We start from the raw sequence: 23,837 nt of genomic DNA, 5'->3' as shown, positions 1-23,837 counted from the left end.
TAGGTCTTCTTCTCATGCATCATCCTTTAAGCTTAAACATATTAACACATGTGACATAAAATTCATGTTTCCATGACTGGTTTTTAAACTCTTCAATGTAGGTATCAAATCAAGCATTCAGAAGGCTGGGAATATGTGGCAAGAGTGGAAACGGACATAAGTTAACAGTGTCTGTGTTGAGAGATGCAATTTCATTAGTCTAATTAAATGCATGCCTCTTTACACATCTGTGAGTGATCTTAGTCTGAAGAACAGGGCCATCAGCGGAAGTAATATCTTCTGCCAAAGCACTGTGCATCAGTGAGCCTAGGAGCTTCTGGGGATATTTTAGAGAATAATGTGTAAGAAGCTTATGTACTCAGCAATGCTCCTCAGTATAAAGTGGAATATCACTGGTAGTTGTAATTTCAGGATCACATACTTTACTATTAAGCCATATGATAATGAGTGCTAAAGTATTAGTTTAGCACACTGTTAACTGCAGTTTCCATAGTCTGTTCTTTAACTCCCATGTTACATGGAAGAATGACTCCACGATTTCTTTTTATGAACTCTTCTCAACAACATCTATTCCTCAATTCAATTCATTTAAGGAAACCTGTTGAACCATAATTTATTGAGCCATCTTTGTAGATGCAAAGATGACTAAAGGCGTATAGGTAGGACTGTGGCTAAGGACTTTAGAATCTAAGCTGTAGGTCATTCAGAGCCAGTGGAAGTTCTTAGGCAGGAACCTAACCTGCCCAGAGCAGAGCTTCAGAAATACTACTTTGGTATGAAGAGTGCATTAGAGTGAGAGTTCAAAGAGAGAGTTCAAGCAGTCATCAGCTACTGAAGGATTGGATTTAGGGAGTGGCAGTGAGCTGGTAGATTTAGGACTGATTTAAGAAAATTTTAAGGTAGGGTTTGCTCACCAAATAAAGCTGCTTTGTGTGGAGAAAGTTCAAGGTTGACTTGAAGGCTTCCACCCAGGCATCCGCATGTTTCAGCTCACTGGATACTTGGAGAGAAGTACATTCCACAGGGGAGATGATGAGCTTCCCTGGAAGAACAAACTAGAAAGACCTCTAATTATATTATCCTTTGGACTCTAAAACACGGATAATTATTTTGCTGAATACTGTTCAGTGATGGACTCGTTATATATGGGTTAGCAGAGGCTAAGAAAAGAAAAGGGGTTTTATAATCTTTAGTAAATTAGAGACTGCAGTCTATCCTGCTGAGAATTTTAGTATGTTTGGAGGCTATTCATGACGGTTAATAGGTTGACTCTTTACCATCCCTATTAAACACAAAATATACACATCTTTAATAAGTAACAGCAATTGGGTATGTTTTACTTTCCAGGTCTACATATACATATTGAAGCATGGCAAATGCCCAGGATCAAAAACAACTGCTAAAAATTCTATTAACATAACATAGTATCTTTACTTTTTTAAAGAATTTTACCTGTATATAAACCCAATTTATCATTATTTCTGAAAACTTGACTTTAATCATTTGAAATCATGTTTATGTAATTACTGAACTCGTGTTTCCGTATACCATGAAATTATATCTTAAGAAAGTGTCAGTATCGTATGATCAAAGAAAAGATGTTTTGATTTCCGTAACATTGCAGGAAATTAAAAAGTCCCTTGGAGTTTTATAATCAAATCCAGAATCCAGTCTCAAAATAATGGTTCTGCTTTAACTATAAAAAATGTATATATTATTTTATATTTGTGCAATATTTACTTTAGATTATTGAATAATGGCTTCTTGAATGAAGGCATCAAGAAAAGTCATTAAAAATCAGAAAAAAATAAGTTTAAAATAAAGAATAAAAAGAAGCAAACTTTGTAAATATAACACAATGATAAATAGGAAATAAATACAAAAGTAAGTAGACCCTATTTGCATTGGGTCATGAATTGATATTTGAAGATGATTATTAGATTTAACCAACTTACCTTCTTTACAATTATTCTTAACTATTTGAATTGTACAAATTGCCTTGTGATACTGGTCATAGTGTGTTATGGAGAAACAGACACAATTTTAAGTTTCTTTGCCATCAGGTTGTAAGCCCGTAGGCAAAGAAAGAACAGTAAAGCCTGTGTCCAGTGAAGCTAGTGAATGACCAGTGAATGTAAGGGTGAGGCTAGGTCCTGACAAGAAAGAGTAGGGAGAATAATCAAGATAAAATAATGTTCATAGAACCAGAAGGAATATTGAACCAGATAATTTGTAAACTCCAGCTGCAGAGAAGGCAATGGAAAAGTAAAACAATTTTTAAAACCCTGCCTTTCCAATATTCACAGAACATCTATATTGATTTTTTTTTCATTTGAATCAGTGTTGGTGACTATCACTATTTTTTACTATGATTAATCATTTCGTGTTATGCTAGTTATATTACTGTTCAGCTTCATAGCTAGGGTCATCTTTGATGAAGTGTGGCTTCAGACTTTTCTTTTTAAATCATGTTTGTTACTTGTGATAAATGCCTATAATCTGTGTTATCAAATATTGATTTTGTGTGTGTATATGTGCTGTTTTTCTTTTAAAGTCAATTGACCCTGGCCAGCAGTTCACATGGGAACATTCAAACTTGGAAGTAAACAAACCAAAGAATAGATATGCAAATGTAATCGCATATGATCATTCCCGGGTTCTCCTATCAGCAATAGAAGGTAAGGAAATTCAGACATTATTTACACTTTTATTTTCATGAGTTTAAGAGTGTGCATGAAAATATATTTTTAGCTAGGTTCTTCGCTATCTATGGACATAATTAAGATTCGGGTATCACTTATTCTCACATTTTCTTTCTCATACAAATATACTATGTATATTTGGGCACACAAAATCCCTAACACCATATGACATAGAAGCATCTCTCATTACCTTCTTGGCTTGACTCTAGGTGGAAGACTTCATAATGTAGTTGATGTTTATAGAGGGGAAGCAAATCGAGGTTGCCCATTTTACTGATAGTTGCTGATGGTTATAAATAAACAGGTGATTGTCAGAAGATGCTCATTGACTTATTTTTAAATGGGGGGGGGGGGGGCTTCTTTGTAAATAAACCGGGATAGCCACTAGGGACAGTCTAAAGGTTAGGAGTTGGTGGTGTGGTGATTAATTAAAATTAAGCATATTGGAAATGTCTGGTACAGCTAATTTGTGGACTGCTTAGTAATCTATCTCTCACAATTGTAGCAAGGAGTGCATTCCAGAAGGAATGATTGCTCCTAAAAGATGGGGATTACACCTCTATTATACCTAGCTTCTTGTAAGGATTCATGAGGAGAGTATTTTCCATTCATCCCCTTCCAGTAATAAATCCCTTCACATGGCATATTAAAATCAATTAGGAGCTCATGTTCAACATTCAGTATTTTGTTAGTTTTTTGTTGTTGTTGTTCGTTTTGTTTTTGGCTATGGTAGCATATTTCTGTCCTTAGAAAAGAGTTTACAATGTCACTTAAATCCTTCCTTCTGTCCTAATAGCTAAGCTGGACCACCAACTGCCACATACCACTTCATCCTCATTGGCATCCTTTAGAAAAGCTCTGTGGCCTTTTCATACTTGAAAGTTCACTGCTTACCCTCTTCCAGATGTTTTAGTAAACATTAAATAATACCAGATTCAGACCCAAGTCCTTTTTAGAACCTGGCAGTTCAAACATTTTCATCTATAGTCGTTCAAGTATCTTTCACTTTTTTCTGCTCCTCAAATCTGTGATGACTACCACTTTATCTCATAACTCTGATCAGGTCCTACAAATCCAACATGCTTCATTTAGTACCAAATTTAATTTGAAAGTGAGACACTGCTTAAAGTCTTCCCCAGTAAGCACACAAGGCAACCAATACATTTATTTCCAGTTTTATGGGAAGAACTATCTTTCAGCATTTGAGCAAGCCCATACCTGCAGCCCCCTTTCTTCAAACTGGTGTTATGTGGCATAGATATATTTTGTAAAATTCTCCCAATTAATTTTACTTTTGATGTTGGAAAATGTTTTAATTCCTTTTTGAGGCTATTGAAGTACTAGGAGCTCAAGAGTTAACCTTTTTCCATATGGGAAAAAATTGGATCAGGTTTATCAAAATTTCACCAATGCTAGTTCTTCAAACAGGATGGTGTCAAACAGGTAATTGCTTCAAGTCCTGTTTGAAAACTGTAATTGGTATATGTGGAGGATTAGCATATAACATTTACATTTTATATTTCCCACTTTAAAATGTAAAAAAATAAATAAATAGCAATTTCTTGGACTTGAGACAAGAAGTCTCAAGTCAACTCCATAGTTAATAAGAAATTAAACCAAGTCACAAGTGGAGGAGAGAAATCTTTTTTCCATTAGTGAAACAGGTAAATTATAGAAACTAAATGAATGTAAACTGAGAACCTATTTGGCATGATCTTGGCTGGAGAACTTGTCAGTCTGCTTTTGCTGTATTGTAGCATTGTTTCTACTCAGAATTAGGTCATTCAGTATTACCATGTCCCTGTACTTTGCCCACTTTTATCATTATTTTCCTTAACCTGTTATTTTCCACCATCTTAATAGTAAAGTATGTTGAAGGACAAAGAATATTCCTCCTTGTCCTTTTATTATGATAGATGGAAACTATGTACATTTCATTCCTATGCTATTTTTACAGTACAAAAGCAAAAGCACTTGAATCAGACTAAAACCTGCCTTTTTATAGCTCTATGCTCACAAATATATCCTAAATCTAGAGCTGACCTAGAAACCAAAAGTCTTTCAATTTTGTCTTACACAAAAGGTTAGAAGCATTTAATTGAAGTTTATGGGCTATATAAAGAGCTTTAATCTAGATTACAACCATGAACAGTGTTTTATCTTAGACTAAGCCCTACTCAGCAGATATTTAAGGGGATAAACGATCATCCTATATCTTAAGCACGGAAAAGGAATGCTGGCAACAGGAACCACAGAACTGCCAACTGGGGCTTCTCGCATAAAGGGAGCTTTGATAACACAGAGCCAGATTTTTCAAGAGGATTTAAATGTTAAGAGACTTCATGAACAATTTATAAAATTTAACATGCTTGTTTTGGGTTCCACGTGTGGTGATAACTTAAAAGACTTTGGTTAACGTTTTAGTTTGGACATTTTTGCTGCTGTTCTCCATGGCGCTGGCCCCTCTTCATGTTTACTTTGCAGAGTGGTCTGACAGACAATAAAGGAAAACTGGAAGTTGCCACAGTGATTCGTATTATCTTTATCTTTGTTTCCTAGAGCAAAACCTTTACACTACTTCCGCTGAGCAATGGCAGGGGATATAAACTAAAGAATGGGGAATTGTGTGTCAGCACAAGTGTGCTTATTGAATTCTGTGAAAATAGTGATACTTCATGACATGTTTCCAAATTACAGTCATTTTATTTATGTTGGGGAAAATGTAGAATAAATTCAAGAGAGTTTCAACTACAGAAATGCTTACATTTTTTGAATTATAGAGCAAGCACTATGGAAACACAATTAAATTTTTGACCAGTCCAGTTACTGTTGGCCTCCGCTCCATGTTTAAGCTGTCCTTAAGAGACATCAGTAATTCCTGAGGAAGAGAGGTGATAGGATTTATTTTCATAGTGTAAGCTAAATATTGTCAAAGACTAAATGGAAACTAATACGTACGTACATAAAATAATATATAATTATATGTTTAATCTTATAGAATCCAAAGTTGCTCATTACTTTTACTAAAGTAGGAAAAAACAAATGGGTAAACCAAAAGATGAGAAGAGCAAGGAAATCTGGGTTTGGGTCACAGCTCTGTCACTTCCTAGTCATGTAACCTCATCTTCTCTGAGTATCAATTCCTAGCTGAAACCTTTTTTTTTTTTTTTAATTTGAGTATAGTTGACATACAATGTTACATTAGTTTGAAGTATACAACATAAGTGTTATGCAACTGATTAAACTTCTGTGTAAGTTATGCTGAGCTCACCACAAGTGTAGCCTCCATCTGTCCCCATACAATGCTATTAAAATATCACTGACCATATTCCCCATGTTGTGCCCTTATTACCATGACTTATTTATCCCATAACTGAAAACCTGTATCTCCCATTCCCCTTCACCCATTTGGCCCATCCCCTCATCCCCCTTTCCTCTGACAACCACCAATTTTTTCTCTGTATTTATAGGTCTGATTCTGTTTTTTATTTGTTTATTCATTTGTTTTATTTTTTTTTAATTCCACATATGAGTGAAATCTCTTTTACTTCTGACTTCTATGAATTAGCTCTATGTAGCTTTCCTATCAATTATGTCATTTACTGTACACACTGTTATTTTGCTATATATATGTGTGTGTGTGTATATATATATATATATATACACATACACACAGTCACACCATATATAAGTAATAGAGCTCAAATTGGAAGTGAGCTTTTCTGATTCCTCAGCTCATGCTTGCATGGGCCCACCTCATTCACACTGCTTTCCTACAGATAGGCAATGTGTCTGTGACTGAGTCACTAGCTTGAATCCAAATACCCAGACTTATCATTTTGCCTAAAAATCCATTTTATCATTTGTCTAACCTACGGATAATGCGAACATTGCATTTTAGTATTTCATTTCTTATTTATGGCATAATTAATCTGAGGCAATGACACAATATGGGAAATCATCAGTGATCCAAATGCTTTAGAGTCCTGGAGTTGCAGAAGTAAGTTCAAGTGCATCTATCTCTAACTGATTCCAAAGGTGGTCTACTTACCTCAGTATCTTTGTCTGTATCTTCAACTTCTTATAAACTCAGGAATATCAATAAATGGAAGATTATTTATTGTAATGTCTAATAACTAGCATAACTTCTAATTCTTTCAGTCCTAGATTTAAAAAAAAAAAGGTGTTTTGTCCCCCTAAAATGTAATTACTCTTCACTGCTGCCAGTATTCTATTTCTATTAGTAGGATCATAATTAACATTTCACTTTAAAAGGCATATTCAAATGGAATTTTTAAAATCATTGCCCACGGGGCACCTGGGTGGCTCCATCGGTTAAGTCTCTGCCTTCAGCTCGGGTCATGATCCCAGGGTCCTGGGATCAAGCCCCGTGTCAGGCTCCCTGCTCAGTGGGGGAGTCTGCTTCTCCTTCTCCCTCTACCCCCCCTGCTTGTGCTCTCGCTCTCACACTCTTTGTCTCTCTCTCAAATAAATAAAAGCTTTAAAAAAAAATTGTTGGCCAGGACTAAATATAAAATAAAATTTAAAACCCTACTTTTTATGTCAACAATAAAGACAAGAATTTAGAATAGATATCATTATCTGGGTACCTATGGTGTGTTGGGCAACATGTCATAGATTTTATATCATGTATGAAATCATGGATAGATTTTATCTATAATGTTCAGAACAACCTCAAAAGCTAGTTGTTATTGTTAATTTTATAGATGAAGAAACTGTTAAACTTTTTTTAAGGATTTTATTTATTCATTTGAGAGACAGACAGACAGACAGAGAGAGCATAAGCAGGGGAGAGAGACAGAGGCAGAAGAAGAAGCAGACTCTCCACTGAGCTGGAGCCCAACATGGGGCTCGATCTCAGGACCCTGGCATCATGACCTGAGCTGAAGGCACACCCTTAACCATCTGAGCCACCCAGGTGCCCCAAAATTGTTAAACTTTTAAAAATCAAGTAGCTTGTTTATAATTAGTAGCTAGTAGTTGGTGACAGAGCCAAAGTTCTCATATGAGTCAGTAGGACTCAGGACTGCTCTTCTCTCAAACTGGCCACTCAGAACTATAGCAGCTTTAGAAGACATAATGACTGCTCCTATATATGTCATGCCTAAATCAAAAATGATGGCTTTTTGGCTGGGAAGACTGTCTAGGAATTTTGAAATATACATTTTCAAACACTCATGTTGGAAATCTGAGAACTAGAAGTCTTCAATTGTGCTCTTAGACTCTAGTCAAAGTGAAGTTTTCCAAAGAATAAATGACATATAAATGCTTTCAGGTGGATTTTTTTGTTTGTTTAATATGATTTTTAAAGTTCTATTAGGAAGAACACTGAATAAGAAGACAGAAGACTGAAAACTAAATTCTAAGTTAAACTGTTCTGTGATCTTCTGCATGTCACTTAGTACAGTTAACCCTTTGGGGAAGCTAGATCCTTTTTAGAACCTGATGAGCATTTTAAACCCTACTTGAAAACAAAAGACACTTACCCGATTTATTTGTACACCAATTTCAGAGAGTTTAAGGGCAGAGAAGCCTTTTGTAAGCCTATTCATCAATTTAGAAACCCCTGACTTAGTGTGTTTTGTTCTGTTTGAGAGCTGAATGAGAATGCATTAAGACCCTTCCTGCTCTTCCTAAAATTCTGAAAGTTGATTCTAAATCTAGAAATCAATAGATACTGAGCAATATTTATTAGATAAATATTAAATCTTGGACATTAAGAGATTCATTCTTCTAAAACAAAGAAACAAACAAAAAACCCCCACATTTAAGCTAGAGAGTTTACACCAAATAGGACTATTAGCCTGTGTGTGTGTCTTCTACCAAGCCAGATTTAAATGGTTTTATCTATGAAAGAGTTACAAATGACAAATAGGAGTGCCTGGCTGGCTCAGTTGGTTAAGCATCCGACTCTTGATTTTGGCAGGTCATGATCTCAGGGTTGTGAGATTGAGCCCAGAGTCCAGCTCTGCACTCAGCAGGGAGTCTGTTTGAGATTCGCTCTCTCCCTCTGCTCCCTCCCCATCCCGCACTTGTGCTCTCTGTCTCTCTTAATAAATAAAAAAATCTTAAAAAAAAAAATGACACAGAATAACCAACATCATGTCATATGCATTCTGTAACACTAGTGCTTGTTAATCTAATAAGAGAAGCTTAGTGAAATACAGTTTTTTTTTTTTTTCTGGTTTTGGGGGAATATACTTAAAGTTTCAAAACATAAATATATGTATTCACTTTTTCTCTTTAATGGATACCTCCTTGCAAGGGCCCATACACTTCTCAAGAACTTCTTTTCTATTAAATCATCCTAGGCTCTTCTTGCTTCTGAAGAGTTTATGCCTCAGTTTCCTCATCTGTGCCATAGGATTAATAATAGTACCTACCTCCTAGAATGATTAGGACAATTTAATGAATTAATACATATAAAGTTGTTGGGAGAATGGCACAAAGAAAATGCCTAATAAATATTGGAAACTATGAAAATTGTCAGTGCTGTTATGAATTCTGTTATTACTATTAATATGTCCTTTTGTCCTCAGATGGATTTCTTTTGTATATGATCTATGGAAAAATTAATAATATCCAAATGAGAAAGTTGCATATAGTTTCTTCACTCTGAAGAAAAAAATATATTGGTGTTTGATAAATGGAAACCAGACCCATAATAGCATTACAAATTTCAACAGGGGGAGAATATGTTCTTTTAAATGGAAATACAAAATCTATCATCTGTTTGATTTGCATAATAGGAGCAATTCAAAAAAATCCAACTGTAAATAATACAGATGATGTTACAACAACTCGATCATTTGTGAGATGAGCAATTTAGCACCTTTCAAATGAGAAAGTGACTCACAGGAAATCAATGCCCCTAAGATAATTCATATTTTTTTTTAAAGTAAAGAGAAGAAACTACTGGTATTCCCTTGTATTGTTAATTCAGCTTTCACCACCACACCAGTGCTTCCCATTTAAGTAGCTCCTTAGCTTCTCTACTGCACTGTTCAGTGGCTACTGATTCGTTTCACACAGCTGTCGGCACGTGATAATGTAGTCTTCCATTCACATCATTCCCATGCTGTGAGTTAACTGTTTTTTTTTCTAGAATCACCTGATATTTTTTCAATAAGTTAAAACAAAATGAACAAAAACACAGGGAAATAAGTTAATACAATCTCCCTAACATTTTCTAATAAAATGTGAATTATATTATTGTAAATATAAATGTTTTATATGTAACTCTAACATCAAAGAATTTAAATTATTTTCCCCAGCAACAAATCCCTTTAATAGCTGCCATGTGTTATTTCTCACACCAGTTCAATAAATATAATTCTTTTTCCTTCCTCTTGGTTCTTGTACTTTCTCAGTCTCTCCCTCCCTCAAACTCTAATGACTAATTTGTGGGCACCTGGTGTTTGTTTTATTTTGCTCTTGATATTCTATTTAAATTAGTGAAGGGATTTTTTTAGACTGTATGCCCCATCTAAGAAAAAAACTAAAACATGTCTAAATCTCTTGCAAATATTGGTTGAGTTTATTTTCTTCACATTGCTCTGAACATCAATCATTGATTTAGCAGTTTTGTTTTTTTAACATTTTCAGTTCACTTTTCAAGTTAATTGTTTACAGGCATGACAAAGTTTAATCCTCTTATTTCAGGTGGTCTTTTTATCTTACTTTTTAAATAAAAGCATTTCTTTTTGAGGAGCAGGGCACAGTCAAATTTTTATAGCTTAATTTGTCTTAAATAGAGAGCTAGAGAGGACTTAGCCTTTGGAAACTTGAAAATTCACAAGGTGCTCACAGCCTGCCTAAAGACTAATTAGAGCTATTTAAATGGCATCTTCCTCTTGCATGTAGCCAAGGAAGTGGTGTGGAGATCAGTTATTCCCCGGGTCCTACCTCAGCCTGTACCTGCAGTGCTTCTTATCTGGAAAAGAGAAAAAAAAAAAAAATTTGAGGGATGGCTAGCTGTGTTGGTTTTCTTTACTCTGTTTCCAGGAAGCCAATCAAAAAGTAAATCAAAAAGTCCATGAGTTTATTTTTATCTCCATTGTCTTTAGTTACTGGGCATTTTTTTTTTTTTTTCATTTTTATGGTACAGCTCTGAAGATTATGCTAATGAACCTACACTTCATTGCTCAGGCTGTAGAGAAACCTACATCATCTGTGTTGTGGCTCTGTTGTTAAAATATAATCACAGGTTGTATATCACTGGGAAGTCATAAAATAATTATTTTTGTCCTCTCCATTTTTTAAATAAAAAATGGAAAGGGGCCTTCCAGATGTGGAATAACTTTTCATCAGTAGAGTATTTAGGAATGAGTAGTCTATTTCATTACTGTTTATTACACTGATCATAACAATAACTGATATCCACTGGTATTTTAGAAGTTTCAAATGCATTCACTCATTAAATTCTCATAGGGGTGTTGGGTAAGAACATTGAAAATGATGCTCATATTTTAGGATCTGTGAGGAGACTGGGGCTCTGCGAGTTTCCTACAGACAGAACTCCTTTCACCATATTCCGTCTTTGATTCAGACTAGCTCACTGTTGAATAAAGCCCTATAATAATGTCATCCTTATTAATATAAGCATAGTAGACCAAAACTCTGTGATGCTGTACTGGCCCAAGCTTTGCTTTATTCCAGAGCAGAGTGTTCCCTAACCAGAAATGAGTCCCCTCCATCACAGGTGCTGATAATTCCCAACATGTGTAGCTAACCTTGAAATGCATTCAATGACAGTTCAATCACCCACATCCTCCTCTGTAACTACTCTTATAACGCAGCCTCTTCAGCATCAGCAGTGCTGAGGAATAGAAAACCAAGGGGAAGAGGACTCAGAACCTTGAGAGGACAGAGCCTGGCTTCACAAACTCTCTGAAAATTACCCATTCCCCCATTAACTCATTGTCATGATGAGCCCACAGAACAAGGCATGCTTGTAAAATAATTGTCCTGTGTACCATAGAAACATGGAAGGCAGTTTGTTAATGTGTGGTATCTCTGGGGACGCCAAGTCAGATAATACTCTGTACTTTTGCAAGAAGCATTTGCTTTTCTCTGCTGTGTTGCCAACAGAATCCTTCATTTTGCTAGTTCTGATGTGGCTGTGGGTGGCTGTCATGGTACAAGTGAAGGCAAAACGAGGTCTGTGTCATTTGGAATTAAATAAATTTACTATAAATTACTATTGGATTTCGTTTTTCTATTTTCTCTACTCTAGTTTTGCCAGTGTCAGCAATAAAGTTAACATTTTTTTCTGCATTGTGGGTTGTAAAAACTGTAATCTGGGTCTTAATCAATTCATTGTTGTTAGGGATGGTGTGTGGATGTGGATGTGTGTGTGTATTGAATTGGAGGAGACATTGTTTACTAAGTAAAAGGTAGCTTTTGTGCTCCTTTGGGTCTTGAGTACTTCTATAAATAAACTGGTTGACCAGAAAGCATTTTTTTTTTTTTTTTTTTTTTTTGGACACAGACTTCACTAAGGATTTGTAGTAGTGAAAAGAAATAAGAGTACCTGGGTTTTGGTACCATGCTGTGAGTCAAGACAGAGTCAGCCACTCAGCTGAAGATCCATCTCCAGCTCTGTGGTACAGCAGCAATATGTCCACTAGAGTAGGGAAGGGATTCTGCCTTCCCTGAAATGCTGCCTCTTCTTCATTCTCACCTCCAAAATCCAGGGCCAGCTTCTTTCCATGAATAGACCACCTACCAGTCTAGTCTCATGCCTTGTTTTAGAATTTGTTGCTTTTTACTCCACCATATTCTAATCAAGATTTGAAGTATCAGTCACACCAAAAAAATCTCATCTCTGCACATAAGAGGTAGAAGCAATAGGAATCAGCTTGAAAGAGCATCAGAGCCTGTTCCTGTGTAATCTGAGAGACAAAAAGCCTCTATCTTAAAATAACTTCACAGAGATTTCTGAATCCAAGAAGGTTAAGAATACCACAGAGAGACATCTTATTTTAGAACTCAAAAGGACTTGAGGGAATCAATTTGTCCAACATGCTTTGTTTAGCAGATAAGCAATCAGAGGTCTGGACAAGTTGAACAACTCCCCAAATGTCAAAGAGCAAACTACCAGCAGCCCTAGATAGGAAGGAGTCCCAGGTTCCTGGCCAATTTCTCTCAATTTTTAGCAAGTGCTTAGTATTGTTTCAAGACTTTAAAAGGCACATTGTGACTTTTCCTACAGAATGGAGTGATACAGAAGTACTCATATACCCATTATAATTACTTAATTTCACATTAATAAAATAATTTTTTTATAATTATGAACACCCCTCAACAAGAGAAATATTTTCAAATCAAATTATCTCCTGACCGGAAAAATTGAGACTAAGGCAAGTTGGATTTTTTGTTTGTTTGTTTGGGGTTTTGTTTTGTTTTGTTTTACTTTGTTTTGTTTTTTTAAGAGGGGCAGAAAGAGAGAAAGAGAGAGAATCTTAAGCAGGTTCCATGCCCAGCACAGAGCCCAACCTAGGGCTCAATCTCACACCCCTGAAATCACAGCCTAAGTTGAAATCAGGAGTTGAATGCTTAACCAACTGAGCCACTGAGGTGTCCCTTGTTTTTTGTTTTGTTTTAATAGACCCATATGACCCAATTAGTCCTCCTCAAGTTAACAGGAAAAAAAAAATATTTTAATCTAGTCAGGACAAAACAGCTCAGATAGTATATTCTTTGGCAGTTCAACATGCTTTCAAGGTTTTAAAGCATTCTTCAGCATGAATTATTTATTCATCACGAACATTCTTTCAGAGTAGCTTCATCTTTCCAAGGATTTCTCTCCTTCTGTTAATATTCAAACACATGTGAGACCAATGTCATGAAGCCTGTTCCATTAATCCTATGCTTAGGTGAAGAAAAATGGCATTGTCCTTGCATGTTGAACTCATGATACATTTCCAAAGCTTTGCAAAAAAATAAAAGAACAGCAGAGCCCAAAATCCATGCCTAGACTTACTTTCCACTGAAAGTTATAACCAGCAATTCCCAGCAAATGAAATGAGAGCCTAAAACTGTCCTAATTCTGTGTGAATAGCTGTTGCTGTGTCTTGCTATGCCTGCAGGACACAGAAGCACAGCTCTGCCAACCATTCACCTCATCACAATCTCTGTTGGTCTTACAGGCTTGTGTTTTATAGCTCCAAGTTTTCTTTGACCCAAACACAAAATCCGGTATAAAGCATGTAAGTAATATCTGTATGCACCACAAGGAAGAATAGTTCATTGCCTGATGAAACACACTATAACACGGGAAAGGGGCATATAGGTATAATATGAATTCAAGATCTAGCCTCATTTTTCTCACTTATAATATTAGAATGATAATTATGGGTCTTGGACCTGTTTACATGACTATTGGTAAGTGGAGAGTACACATGAAATAATACATGGGAAATCATGAAACTTACTTTTATAAAGGTAGTAAGCTGTTCTTGAACAAAGACATTAAGACCAACTGACTCCAAGAAAGAGTTCCTACAGCAGGCCAGACCTAAGGTATTTGCTTATGATGAGCTAAAGGCAGATATTTTTCTTATGCTTTCATTGTTTTAATAAGCAACACCCACCAAAAAAACAACAACAACAACAACAACAACAAACACCATTATTATCATAGTATTGGACAAAGGTCTCCTTGACTCCAAAAATTAAAAGCAATCAGCTAATTTATAGTAATTCTATATTCTTTCAGTACTGCATGTTAAGTTAGATTTCCATCCATCATAGCCCCAGAGGAATTCAATTAATTCTCACACACTTCTCTTGGATTAGTAGTGCACTCTGATTAGTGTTGCATTAGCAGATGCAAATCATCTTCTGGATAAGGCAGGGGATTATAAATTAAATAAACAAATATGCATACTTGGAGAAGGTCACCCCCAAAAAAGTGAAAGGATTTTGTAGATTCAGCCTCCCAGCAGAACATTGCAGTCACAAGCTACGGAAGAAACCTTTCATGGCACCAAAACACTTGGAAAGCCACCATGTTGTTTTTCTCACAAGATTGGCTAAAAAATTTTTCTAAATATGTCACACTGAAAACTGAGATCTCATCTACTTGAAACACACTTCCGTTCAACTTTAGCTTCCAGTCTGGGGCTAATGTTTTTAAAAGGGCAAAGCACCACCCTTCCTAAAATCTTTTCTCATTCATCTTTCCACACAGCTTGTTGTTTGGGTTGTATGAAATACAGATACATTAGATCCTAGAGCTTCTATAGAACATAGTCATCTCTCACATCCCCATCTTGTAAAGGTTGTATGGGAGAAGACTTACTTGGAATGCCTTTTGGCCAGAGTATATAAAGGGATTTCCTGGAAGGAGGCGTTCATTCCAGGCACTACCTCCTTACAGATGAGTGTCAAAATAGAAAAGGAGCCTCAGCAATATTTTCAAGATGTAAACATTAGCCTAATAATTAACTCTACTAGGTATTGAATTTTTCCTTTTAACTTTCTTTTCAAAATATCAAATTCTTAAAGCATTTGGTGATACAGTACATATCCCAAGTGCCTAGTATTTTTCTGGCAGATGTTTTATATTTTTATCCCTGGGAAACGCAAGCATTATTAAGTAGCATCCCACCTCCTACCCCCGCTAAAAAAATAATAATTTATTATTCAAACTTAAGCAGTATGTCAAAAAACAATTCATTATGTAATCAATGATTAAAATTTACATAAGAATGTTGAGCTGGGCTGATTCCCTTCCTTTAGATGTGAGTCTCCTGTCCATCTCCTCTGTCCTCTGACACATTATTCAGATATAGTTGTTATCCTTGATAAGGGGGAAGAGGTACAATGCCTTGCTGATGCCTTTTCTGAGTCATTAACCCAGATTTCTCTATTTTCAACTTGCTTGGAAAAGCTTTTCTGTATATTGGTAGCTGATGGATGCCTTTAGCCAGAACCTTTTTTTTTTTTTTTTATCAATTCTTTAATGTTGTTAACTGTTAAATTAAAATTTCTAAAGTGGGCTTTTCCTGTATTATAAAATAGGTTCATTGTTGGCTCAGAACCAAATCCTGTGGACATGAGGTTGTGTGTGCTTCCCAATGGCCATAACCTGAGGACTTTATTTAAACTCTCTTTTGAATCTACAGTAATTTGGTGTCTGGAGGAATAGAATCTTTATCAACAAAGAGCTGCCAGAACCCCAACTGCTTCTTGAGTAGCTGTAATAGATGAATAATGTTACAACCAACCATGCATTTCAGTTTTTACTCAAAAACCTTTTCACTAATGCTGGTGGTATTCCATATCCATGTGTTCATCTTGGAGCCCAGTAGTTCCCATCTGACTTTCATTATTTTTTTGAAAGGATCAGTTTTACAACTGGAATCAGAAAAGCAGTCAAAGTAATTGCAAGTGGCAATCAGTGAAATATAACAATTTTAGCTTGGGAACATATGTTCCATTATAAAGAAAATATTCTCTTTTTTTTCTCATAGCCCCAGGACTCATATTTTCCCAGGGCAAGAAGGGGCCATGTACAGGTTCTAGTGCTACCTCTCATATCTTGCCAGTATCCATGTAAAGTGCTTATTCCCCTCCAGGGGTAGGCAACTCATTACATCCCAAGGAAATCTATTCCCTTTTTGATTCTGACAATTTGAAAATGCTTTATTAAATTGGAAATGGAATTCTTCTCTCTGTAGTTACATCATTCAGAATGGAAAAATTTGGATCCCAACAGAGTTAACCTAAACCTCTCTTCAGATCCTCACAGGCAGCTCTCATCCCCAACCCTTACATTTTCCTCTGCCAAGCTGTACTATGTATTCCTTTCTCATACAGAACAGCTTTGATTTTCTTAACCACTCTGGTCACTCTCCTTGGAAGAAGCTCAAATTTATCTATATTCCTCTTAAAGGTGTCACGCTGAATTAGACTTTCAATCAGAATATCAGCATCAAGTTCAAGCTCTGCTACTTACTAGATGTCAAAACTGGGGCAAATTTCTTTTTGTCCCTAGAGATAGTAAGGGTTAATAACAGACACCTGGTCTAGAGGTCAAAGCAGGTGATAACTGTGTTAACAAGTATATAATTACAATGTGTAATAAGTAACATAAAGTCAAGGGAATTCTGAGGTCCAGGAGTATCAAGGGCAGGCTTTCTGAGATATAGGCTGAGCGTTTTACAATGGGAAGGAGACACAGAGTGCGTTCTAAGGTGTGGGATGGCACTGAGGTAGGAGAGCAGTGTTTTCTACCAATGGAAGCTGGACCAGTGTCTAGAGTTTAGAAGGCAGGGAGGTGAATAGAATGAGATGTGTTTGGAAAAGTGTGGAGCTTTGTAAGTATTGTTGAGAGTTTGGATTTTATTGGAAGTAAAAGGGAAACCCATTGTTGGGTTTGAAGGAAAGAAGTTACAAAGTCTGAAATATTTTCTTAGAAATTGCTCTCATGCTAGATGAAGAGCAGACTGCAAAGGTCAAAAGTAGAGTGGGATAAGCAAATAAGAGGCCATCACGATAATCCAAGGGAAGGAACATGTAGTACAACAGTACTGTGAGGTTTAAACAAGAAGCAATCTCTGCAGAGTCTAAGACAGACATAGCAGACAGACTGACTATCATTAAACCAGACTCCACCAGTTAGAGCAAGTGCTTTCATCTCGATGCACCTCAGTTTTCTCCTTTGTTAAAGGAAGATCCTGACAGGATATATTTCATAGAGTTGTTGTAAGGATTAAATGAGTTTACAAATGAGTTCCCTATTAGCTAAATTTGTGAAGAATTTCTCACCGTTACACACGCTCCACCCTACGCTGTGTTTTCAGATTCAGGCATTATTTTATTTCATTTTTGTCTGGCAATTGGAATAGCATGAGTGAGGAATGTGACCAGATAAATTTCTGCCCTCCTTTGCGTGCTGTATTTTACTGATGCAGTGGAGAAAATAGGGTGTGAGAAAAATAGCACCCTATGGATAATCAGTTATATTTTTCTTTCTTTGGTATCTACCTTGTGATATTACAGAGATACAACACCTGGAACACCTATTTCTTTAATGTGATAGTCCCAATGAGACTATCTTGCTTAAGACCCAAAATTTAATATATTGTGATTCCTCTAGCATACTGTGAAACAATAATATAACATTGCCCTCAGGCCAGATCCCAGGCTATTTCCTCTTGTGATAGGTTCACCTCATGGAATAACACTTCTTGTTTTACAGGCATCCCAGGAAGTGACTATGTGAATGCCAACTACATAGATGGCTATAGGAAACAAAACGCCTATATTGCAACACAGGGATCTCTCCCTGAAACATTTGGGGACTTTTGGAGAATGATATGGGAGCAACGGAGTGCAACAGTTGTCATGATGACAAAACTAGAAGAACGATCCAGGGTAAGACTATCTACCTTCTCCCTCTTCAGACCTTTCCTCAGGTAGTCCCTATGCTGCATATTTTATTCTTTTCGGAATCTACCCTTTCCTTAAGCTTTGACTTTCCAACAGGAACAAATTGTGAGTGGGCATCAACAACTCTGATAAAACCATTATTTAACACTGAGTCTTTCAAGAAGGAAATTCTCTCATTACAATGTGATTGCCAAAAAAAAAAAAAAATATATATATATACTCAAAAAAGTAGACAGTTTGGTTAGAGAAAATAAATATTAGCTTGAACCTCTTTCAAAAACTCACATTGAACAAGAACACACAGACTTTGGGGGAGAATCCCACCAATATATACTTGTCAGTATTTTTAACTTTTTCTTTCTCATAATCTGCAGGGTAAGATCTAAAATTCTGTGAAAGAGGCTCTTATATAAATTATTCAAATTACCATAAATTAAGTTAATGCAGCCAGCAAAATGATGTGGGTTAATACACAGCTGAGAAAACATATAAATGTGTAGAGGACATTTTGCTACTTTAGCCTTCTCCAAAGTGAATAGATTTTAATCACAGAGTCATTGCTTGTTAAGGTCTAAGAAGGGGGTTTTATTCATCATATGGGTCCAATATTATGGTGCATGGCACATTAGTTAAATGTTATTGATTTGCAAAACTAAAACATAATGGGTAAGCAGTGTGCCATATTCCCAAGTGAATATGCAAATATTGTAGCCATCTGATGAAAATCAGTCTTTAACCTTGAGAATTTAATGAAGGAGTCTCTGAAAAATCTTTGAAGGCAGCGCACACTCTCACTGAAGAGTAGGACATTCGGGCAGAGTTTGAAACCACTGGTGAGAGGTCTCTTTTACTGTGGTCACAGTAGTCTCAAAAAGATATTTAGAAGGAAGCCAAAGCCCAACTCCCCATTTTTTGTGGGACAGTTGAGTTTTTTAAATGGTCTCCTAAGCTCAATACATGGCAGTTTCTTTTAGCCCAGGTATGTAGATGAGGGAAGAGTTGAAGGCTGTGCAGGGAATTCATAAGGGGAAAGCTCAGACTCAGGAAAATATAAAAAGTCCCAGCCATTACTTTAAAGGTGGAAGTAAAGGGTATGGTACACAACTGGTTCAGCAAACCCAAAAAGCAATCAAACCTCTTTATAACATGTGATTATAGAGAAATACTGAAATATTGTCTGAAAAGAATTTAGATGAAACCTGTATGACTGTGAAGACAAATGTCATTGTCATTCTTTACATGAAAACCCCATTAAAAATATGTAAATAGATCCATTATTGATCTGTACTCAGGGTAACCCCCATATACCAAGTCCTGTAAAAATAATCTTCCACCCAACTGTTTCTGGGATATAACTCTTCATAATGCAGCATCTAACACATATTAGACACATTGATATTTCACAACAATCCTGTGAGATAAACGCTACTATGATCTCCAGTTTACATATGAATCAACGAAGCCTAGAACATTCCAGAGGTCACTCAAGGTCATTCTGCTTTCAAGGTCAGAGTGAGGATTTGAAGACAGACAGTCTGGCCCCAGAACACATGTGCTTAACAATCAGGCCATATTGCCTGTTAACACTTCTGTGAAGCTGAGACAGCTGAACTATTCTATTACAGCGTGCATGTAAATCCAACCTACCCAGACTGCTCTGCCTGGAGATACCGCTGGTAACAAGCAGCCATTTGCAAAAGCTGTTTTCAGTAAAGCACACATTTTATCTTGACACTGCAGGCCTTCATTAAACCGTGCACAGAAACTTGTTTTGAAATAACGCAATGAAATTCTGCCCCTTTTCTCCCTAATTGCTTCTAATAATAAAGTTAGTTCTAACTGGCCCCACTGCCATCACAATATCTGATGGTAATGAGCAGTTCTTGGCGGAAGGCATTGTGACTTAAATACCTACAGTTTATCTTTATGTTGCAGGCTACCTTTTTTTCCCCACCTCAGACAGAGGAACTTATTTTGAAGTTACTAAATGAACCTCTGTTTGCTCCCTTCATTAATTACTCTTTGCTCTTGCAAGTTAGCTTTCTCCGTTGTTAAATGGCCTAAGGAGGCCAATTAAAATGCTGTCTTGTGATTTTTATTCTGTGGTGGTTCAGTCTGTACCCAAACTTGTGATGACCTGCATAAGCCAATATTGAGGAGTCTCAACATCATCAATCTGAACATACAAATGAGCCCTGACCCACAAGGCCTCAAAGCCCTTCGTTCCCCAGTCTAGAATGCTTGAGAATAAATGACCAAATGCAACCGAGAAATCTAGCAAAGCACTGGTCCCCCAAATTATCTCACCTGCTCTTCCATCTTCTCCCTCACATCCTCCCACCTCGCTTTTTCCCTGTCCAGTTGCTCTTTCACCTAAAGTCTAGGGAGAAAGGGAAAGGCGTTCATAGATTCACAACTAAGAACTTGGATTGAGTTTCTCTAAATAGTGCTTAATTGTTACCGAAATATATAGCTTTATACTTTAGGAACTCTGTGGGTTATGTGGGCTGATCTGGGGACTCAGTGAATTTTCAATTTCAAAACAGATGTTTGAACTAGTCTGGCTTTATTTAGGGACTGCTTGTAGTCTTCCCCATAAGGGGAGGTGGTCCAGGTGGTTGAAAGAAATCACCTCTCCAAGGGCTGAAGCCTGAAATTTCATTATTTGGAAGAAGGCTCAGATTCTTGAAATAATATTCACACACACCCCCTTGGTATATAGAAAAATGAAGTGTGTGTGTGTGTGTGCATGTGTGTGTAAACTGTGTACTGCAGAATACTTGTATGCAGGAGTACATGTTGACTGGCAGTTTGGTGATGGGGGAGAGAGAAGAGGAAAGGGAAGAGAGGACAGATGATATTTCACAAGACTGCCTGGGGATACCACCATCAGAGAGAAGGGAATTATATGACACAGTCCTAAATAGATGCCTTGCAGTCAGATGTCTGGGTTTAGATCCCAGCTATAGTGCTTACTAGGTGTTTGACAGTGAACACGTTACTGGGATGCCTAAAAGTCTCATGTGTCCTTTTTAAATTACATAGGATTATTGTGGGTATTAACCAAGGTAAGGAATCTCATCTGTTAGGGTTTGGTTGAGACAGAGCTGGGAGGATGTACCAGTACAACCTCAGTTTCCCCTAAAGCTGCTCTCAAATAATTCAGTTTTTGTTCCCAAATGCAATGCATTTGTTTCTCTGTGGCTGACAGTGAACCCTGACCAGCCTCATAGAGTCACTGCTCATGATGAATTCTGCCCACTGTTCCCAGTGCAACACCCATGTACTGTGACCAAACAGAGCTCACAACATGGGCTTCTTTTGCACTTGCCTTCCCCAGGACAGAATCTCCAGAATCGAGACACTGATGCAGGGAATTGTTAATCAGTCTGCACATGGATCACAAGGACATTCTGACTGCAGCTTCCACTGCAACCATATCTTGAAGAAATAGTATACGAAAATAGTAATATGAACATGAATTACATGTAGTAATAATTGTCACTAAAGATAATATATTCTTGATACCACGTTTACTTTTGATTCAGTTTTGCATTACCCCTCCCCATTCTCTTACTCACTTGACGGTGCTAGGGAATTGCCCCCTTAGTACCTATGTCCTGTGTTTTCTAGCTTTGTGCTTTGCCTCTCACTCAGGCCTTTGGATGATAAAGCAGCAGTGCTTAAACCTTTGCCAAGTTAGAACAGCTAACTCACAGAAAAGGCTCTTGGGTTCATTAGCATGTATTAGAAGTTTCACTAGCCTTTTGTTAAAGAGCTGACCATTCTTAGCATTTCCTTTGCTAAAGAAGCCCTTCCAAGTGTGATGACTTAGGACTCAAACTGGTCTTTTGGAAATTTAAGTTCTTTGATTTCAAACACTCCCCCTCAAATGTGGCCTTACAAGAATTCCAAACTTAACTGAGAAGACTGTTTGCATAGTGTGTGAATTCAGCTATCAAAACCTGAAGAGAGAATGTGTACGTTGAATATTTTCTGAGTCTCATTTGGATAAATAAAGAAACAAAACAAAATATAAGGCTATAAACTAGAGACTTTGAAAGTAAAGTACGATTGCTGCCTGAAAACACACAGATCAATTTAAAGAATTGTAGAATGTGCTGTGTGACATGAGATACTGTTAGTGGGTCTTATTCTACAATTTCCATCTTTTTTGCCAAATCCTCTCAAGTTCTGCATAGTTCATTGATTCTGTAGCGAGTCATTCCCTTGTGCCCTAGAATGTGGTCTCTAATTGTTTCCATGTTTCATAACATGCCAGTAAGCACATGAATTGGTTTGGGCAACCACATGGAAGGAAGAAAATTTTCAGAAAAAATGAAGCACTGGTAGGAGAGTAAATGTATACAGCTGGGATTTCCACTCCAAGGGTGTTATTTGTGGGCAAGTAAGACACATGATTGGCAGCCTCGTTTGAACCATTGGAGGCTCCAAGGTAGGATTTGCCATGGTGACTCCTGGCCCAGGAACCTCTATTATTTAGTGGGCGATTGTCTTTTTCTTTCCTCCCCTTCATCTGTTTGTTTTTGGCTGGTCCTCTTCTACTTTGTTTCCCATCCTAAGGAATACAAGACAGAGGGAATGTGTAATCCTCATGCTTAATAAATTCTTCAGCAGCCTTGATTAGAGTTACAAGCTGAAACAGCTTAACCAAGGTTAAGGGATAGCTGACTTTCTTTTGTCCTCACCAGCTTGCCCTTACTCACTGCCCATGGTTGACACTCACTGATGCTTCTGTTGTCTTGCAGGCTTTCTAATGGGAGTTGAATCACTTAAGGTGCTATTATTGTGGTATTGTGCTATGATTAGTGCTATAATGTTGAGGATAAGGAGTGAAATTTTGACCCTCAACAAAAGGGACATGATTTGAACTCCCATTCAGTGTGGGCCACATTGACTGGCGGGGTATAAGCATAGGGTTAGAAGTGAGGAATTCTACACTTGGTTTCCAGACCACCTAAATCCCATTTTCTGTTCCCAAACAGAAAATTATGCAACTCAGTTGATGGTATCCATTGCTAGAGCAGGTCAAATGTTTTGTACATCATGACTTTAGTTTATCTTAGGTCATAGCAGGGGAAATTCCCTGTTCCACTGAATTTTATTGTTTGTGCTGATGAATGGAGGATAGATGCTGTCAAGACCTAAGGGACTGGGCTGGTGTTAACAACATTGTATTAATAATTTAGGGAATAAGAATACAGAGACTTGACATTTGATGGGTAGAGCACTTCTGACCTAATGATCACTCCCTCCACCTCCGATGTCCTCCCCTGTCCATGAACGTCTCCTTAGTATATTTCCCCCAATACAGAGGGAAGGTGAGACACATTCACATCTGGATCTATGGCCAAGAGGACAATTCTAGGCAAAGGATATTCTGATCAAATGTTTTCTTGTTTTCCTGTAAAACACATCTTGAGATTCTTTTCATATTGTGAGGTCCTTTTGGGTTAGAAGTTGGCAGAATCCTGTTGAAGATTATAAATGGCAATGTTATTGTTTTCATTGTCATTATCGGTTTTGGAAGGCCCAGCCTTGGCCAGCGGCAGACTAATTCTTGGCCTCTCTGGTTTGTCAAGGTTCGGTAAGTTTAATGGAGAGCAAATGCTTTCCAAATGCCAGGTCTGCGTCCTTTTCCAAATAGAACTGGAAGCGCCGAAGGCCTTAAACATTTAATTTCTCAAACTGCAG

The 23,837-nt window shown here is 37.1% G+C and overlaps 1 protein-coding gene across 2 annotated transcripts in view; it reads left to right on the top strand.

The window, feature by feature from the left end:
- Positions 1-23,837, top strand: part of PTPRD (protein tyrosine phosphatase receptor type D) — a 2,419,801-nt gene that overhangs the window by 2,324,452 nt on the left and 71,512 nt on the right. For both annotated transcript variants that reach the window (XM_064580091.1, XM_064580092.1), the window contains 2 exons: positions 2,555-2,678; positions 17,932-18,107. In XM_064580091.1, the coding sequence (XP_064436161.1) occupies positions 2,555-2,678; positions 17,932-18,107 (300 nt within the window). The remainder of the gene's footprint in view (positions 1-2,554; positions 2,679-17,931; positions 18,108-23,837) is intronic.

Source organism: Mirounga angustirostris, unplaced genomic scaffold (assembly GCF_029215605.1).
Source record: "Mirounga angustirostris isolate CCGP_5_RB_7025 unplaced genomic scaffold, mMirAng1.0.hap1 SCAF_15, whole genome shotgun sequence".
Classification (NCBI taxonomy): Eukaryota; Metazoa; Chordata; class Mammalia; order Carnivora; family Phocidae; genus Mirounga; species Mirounga angustirostris.
Note: the sequence above shows the minus strand (reverse complement) of the source record. Positions and strands in the feature narration are given on the sequence as shown.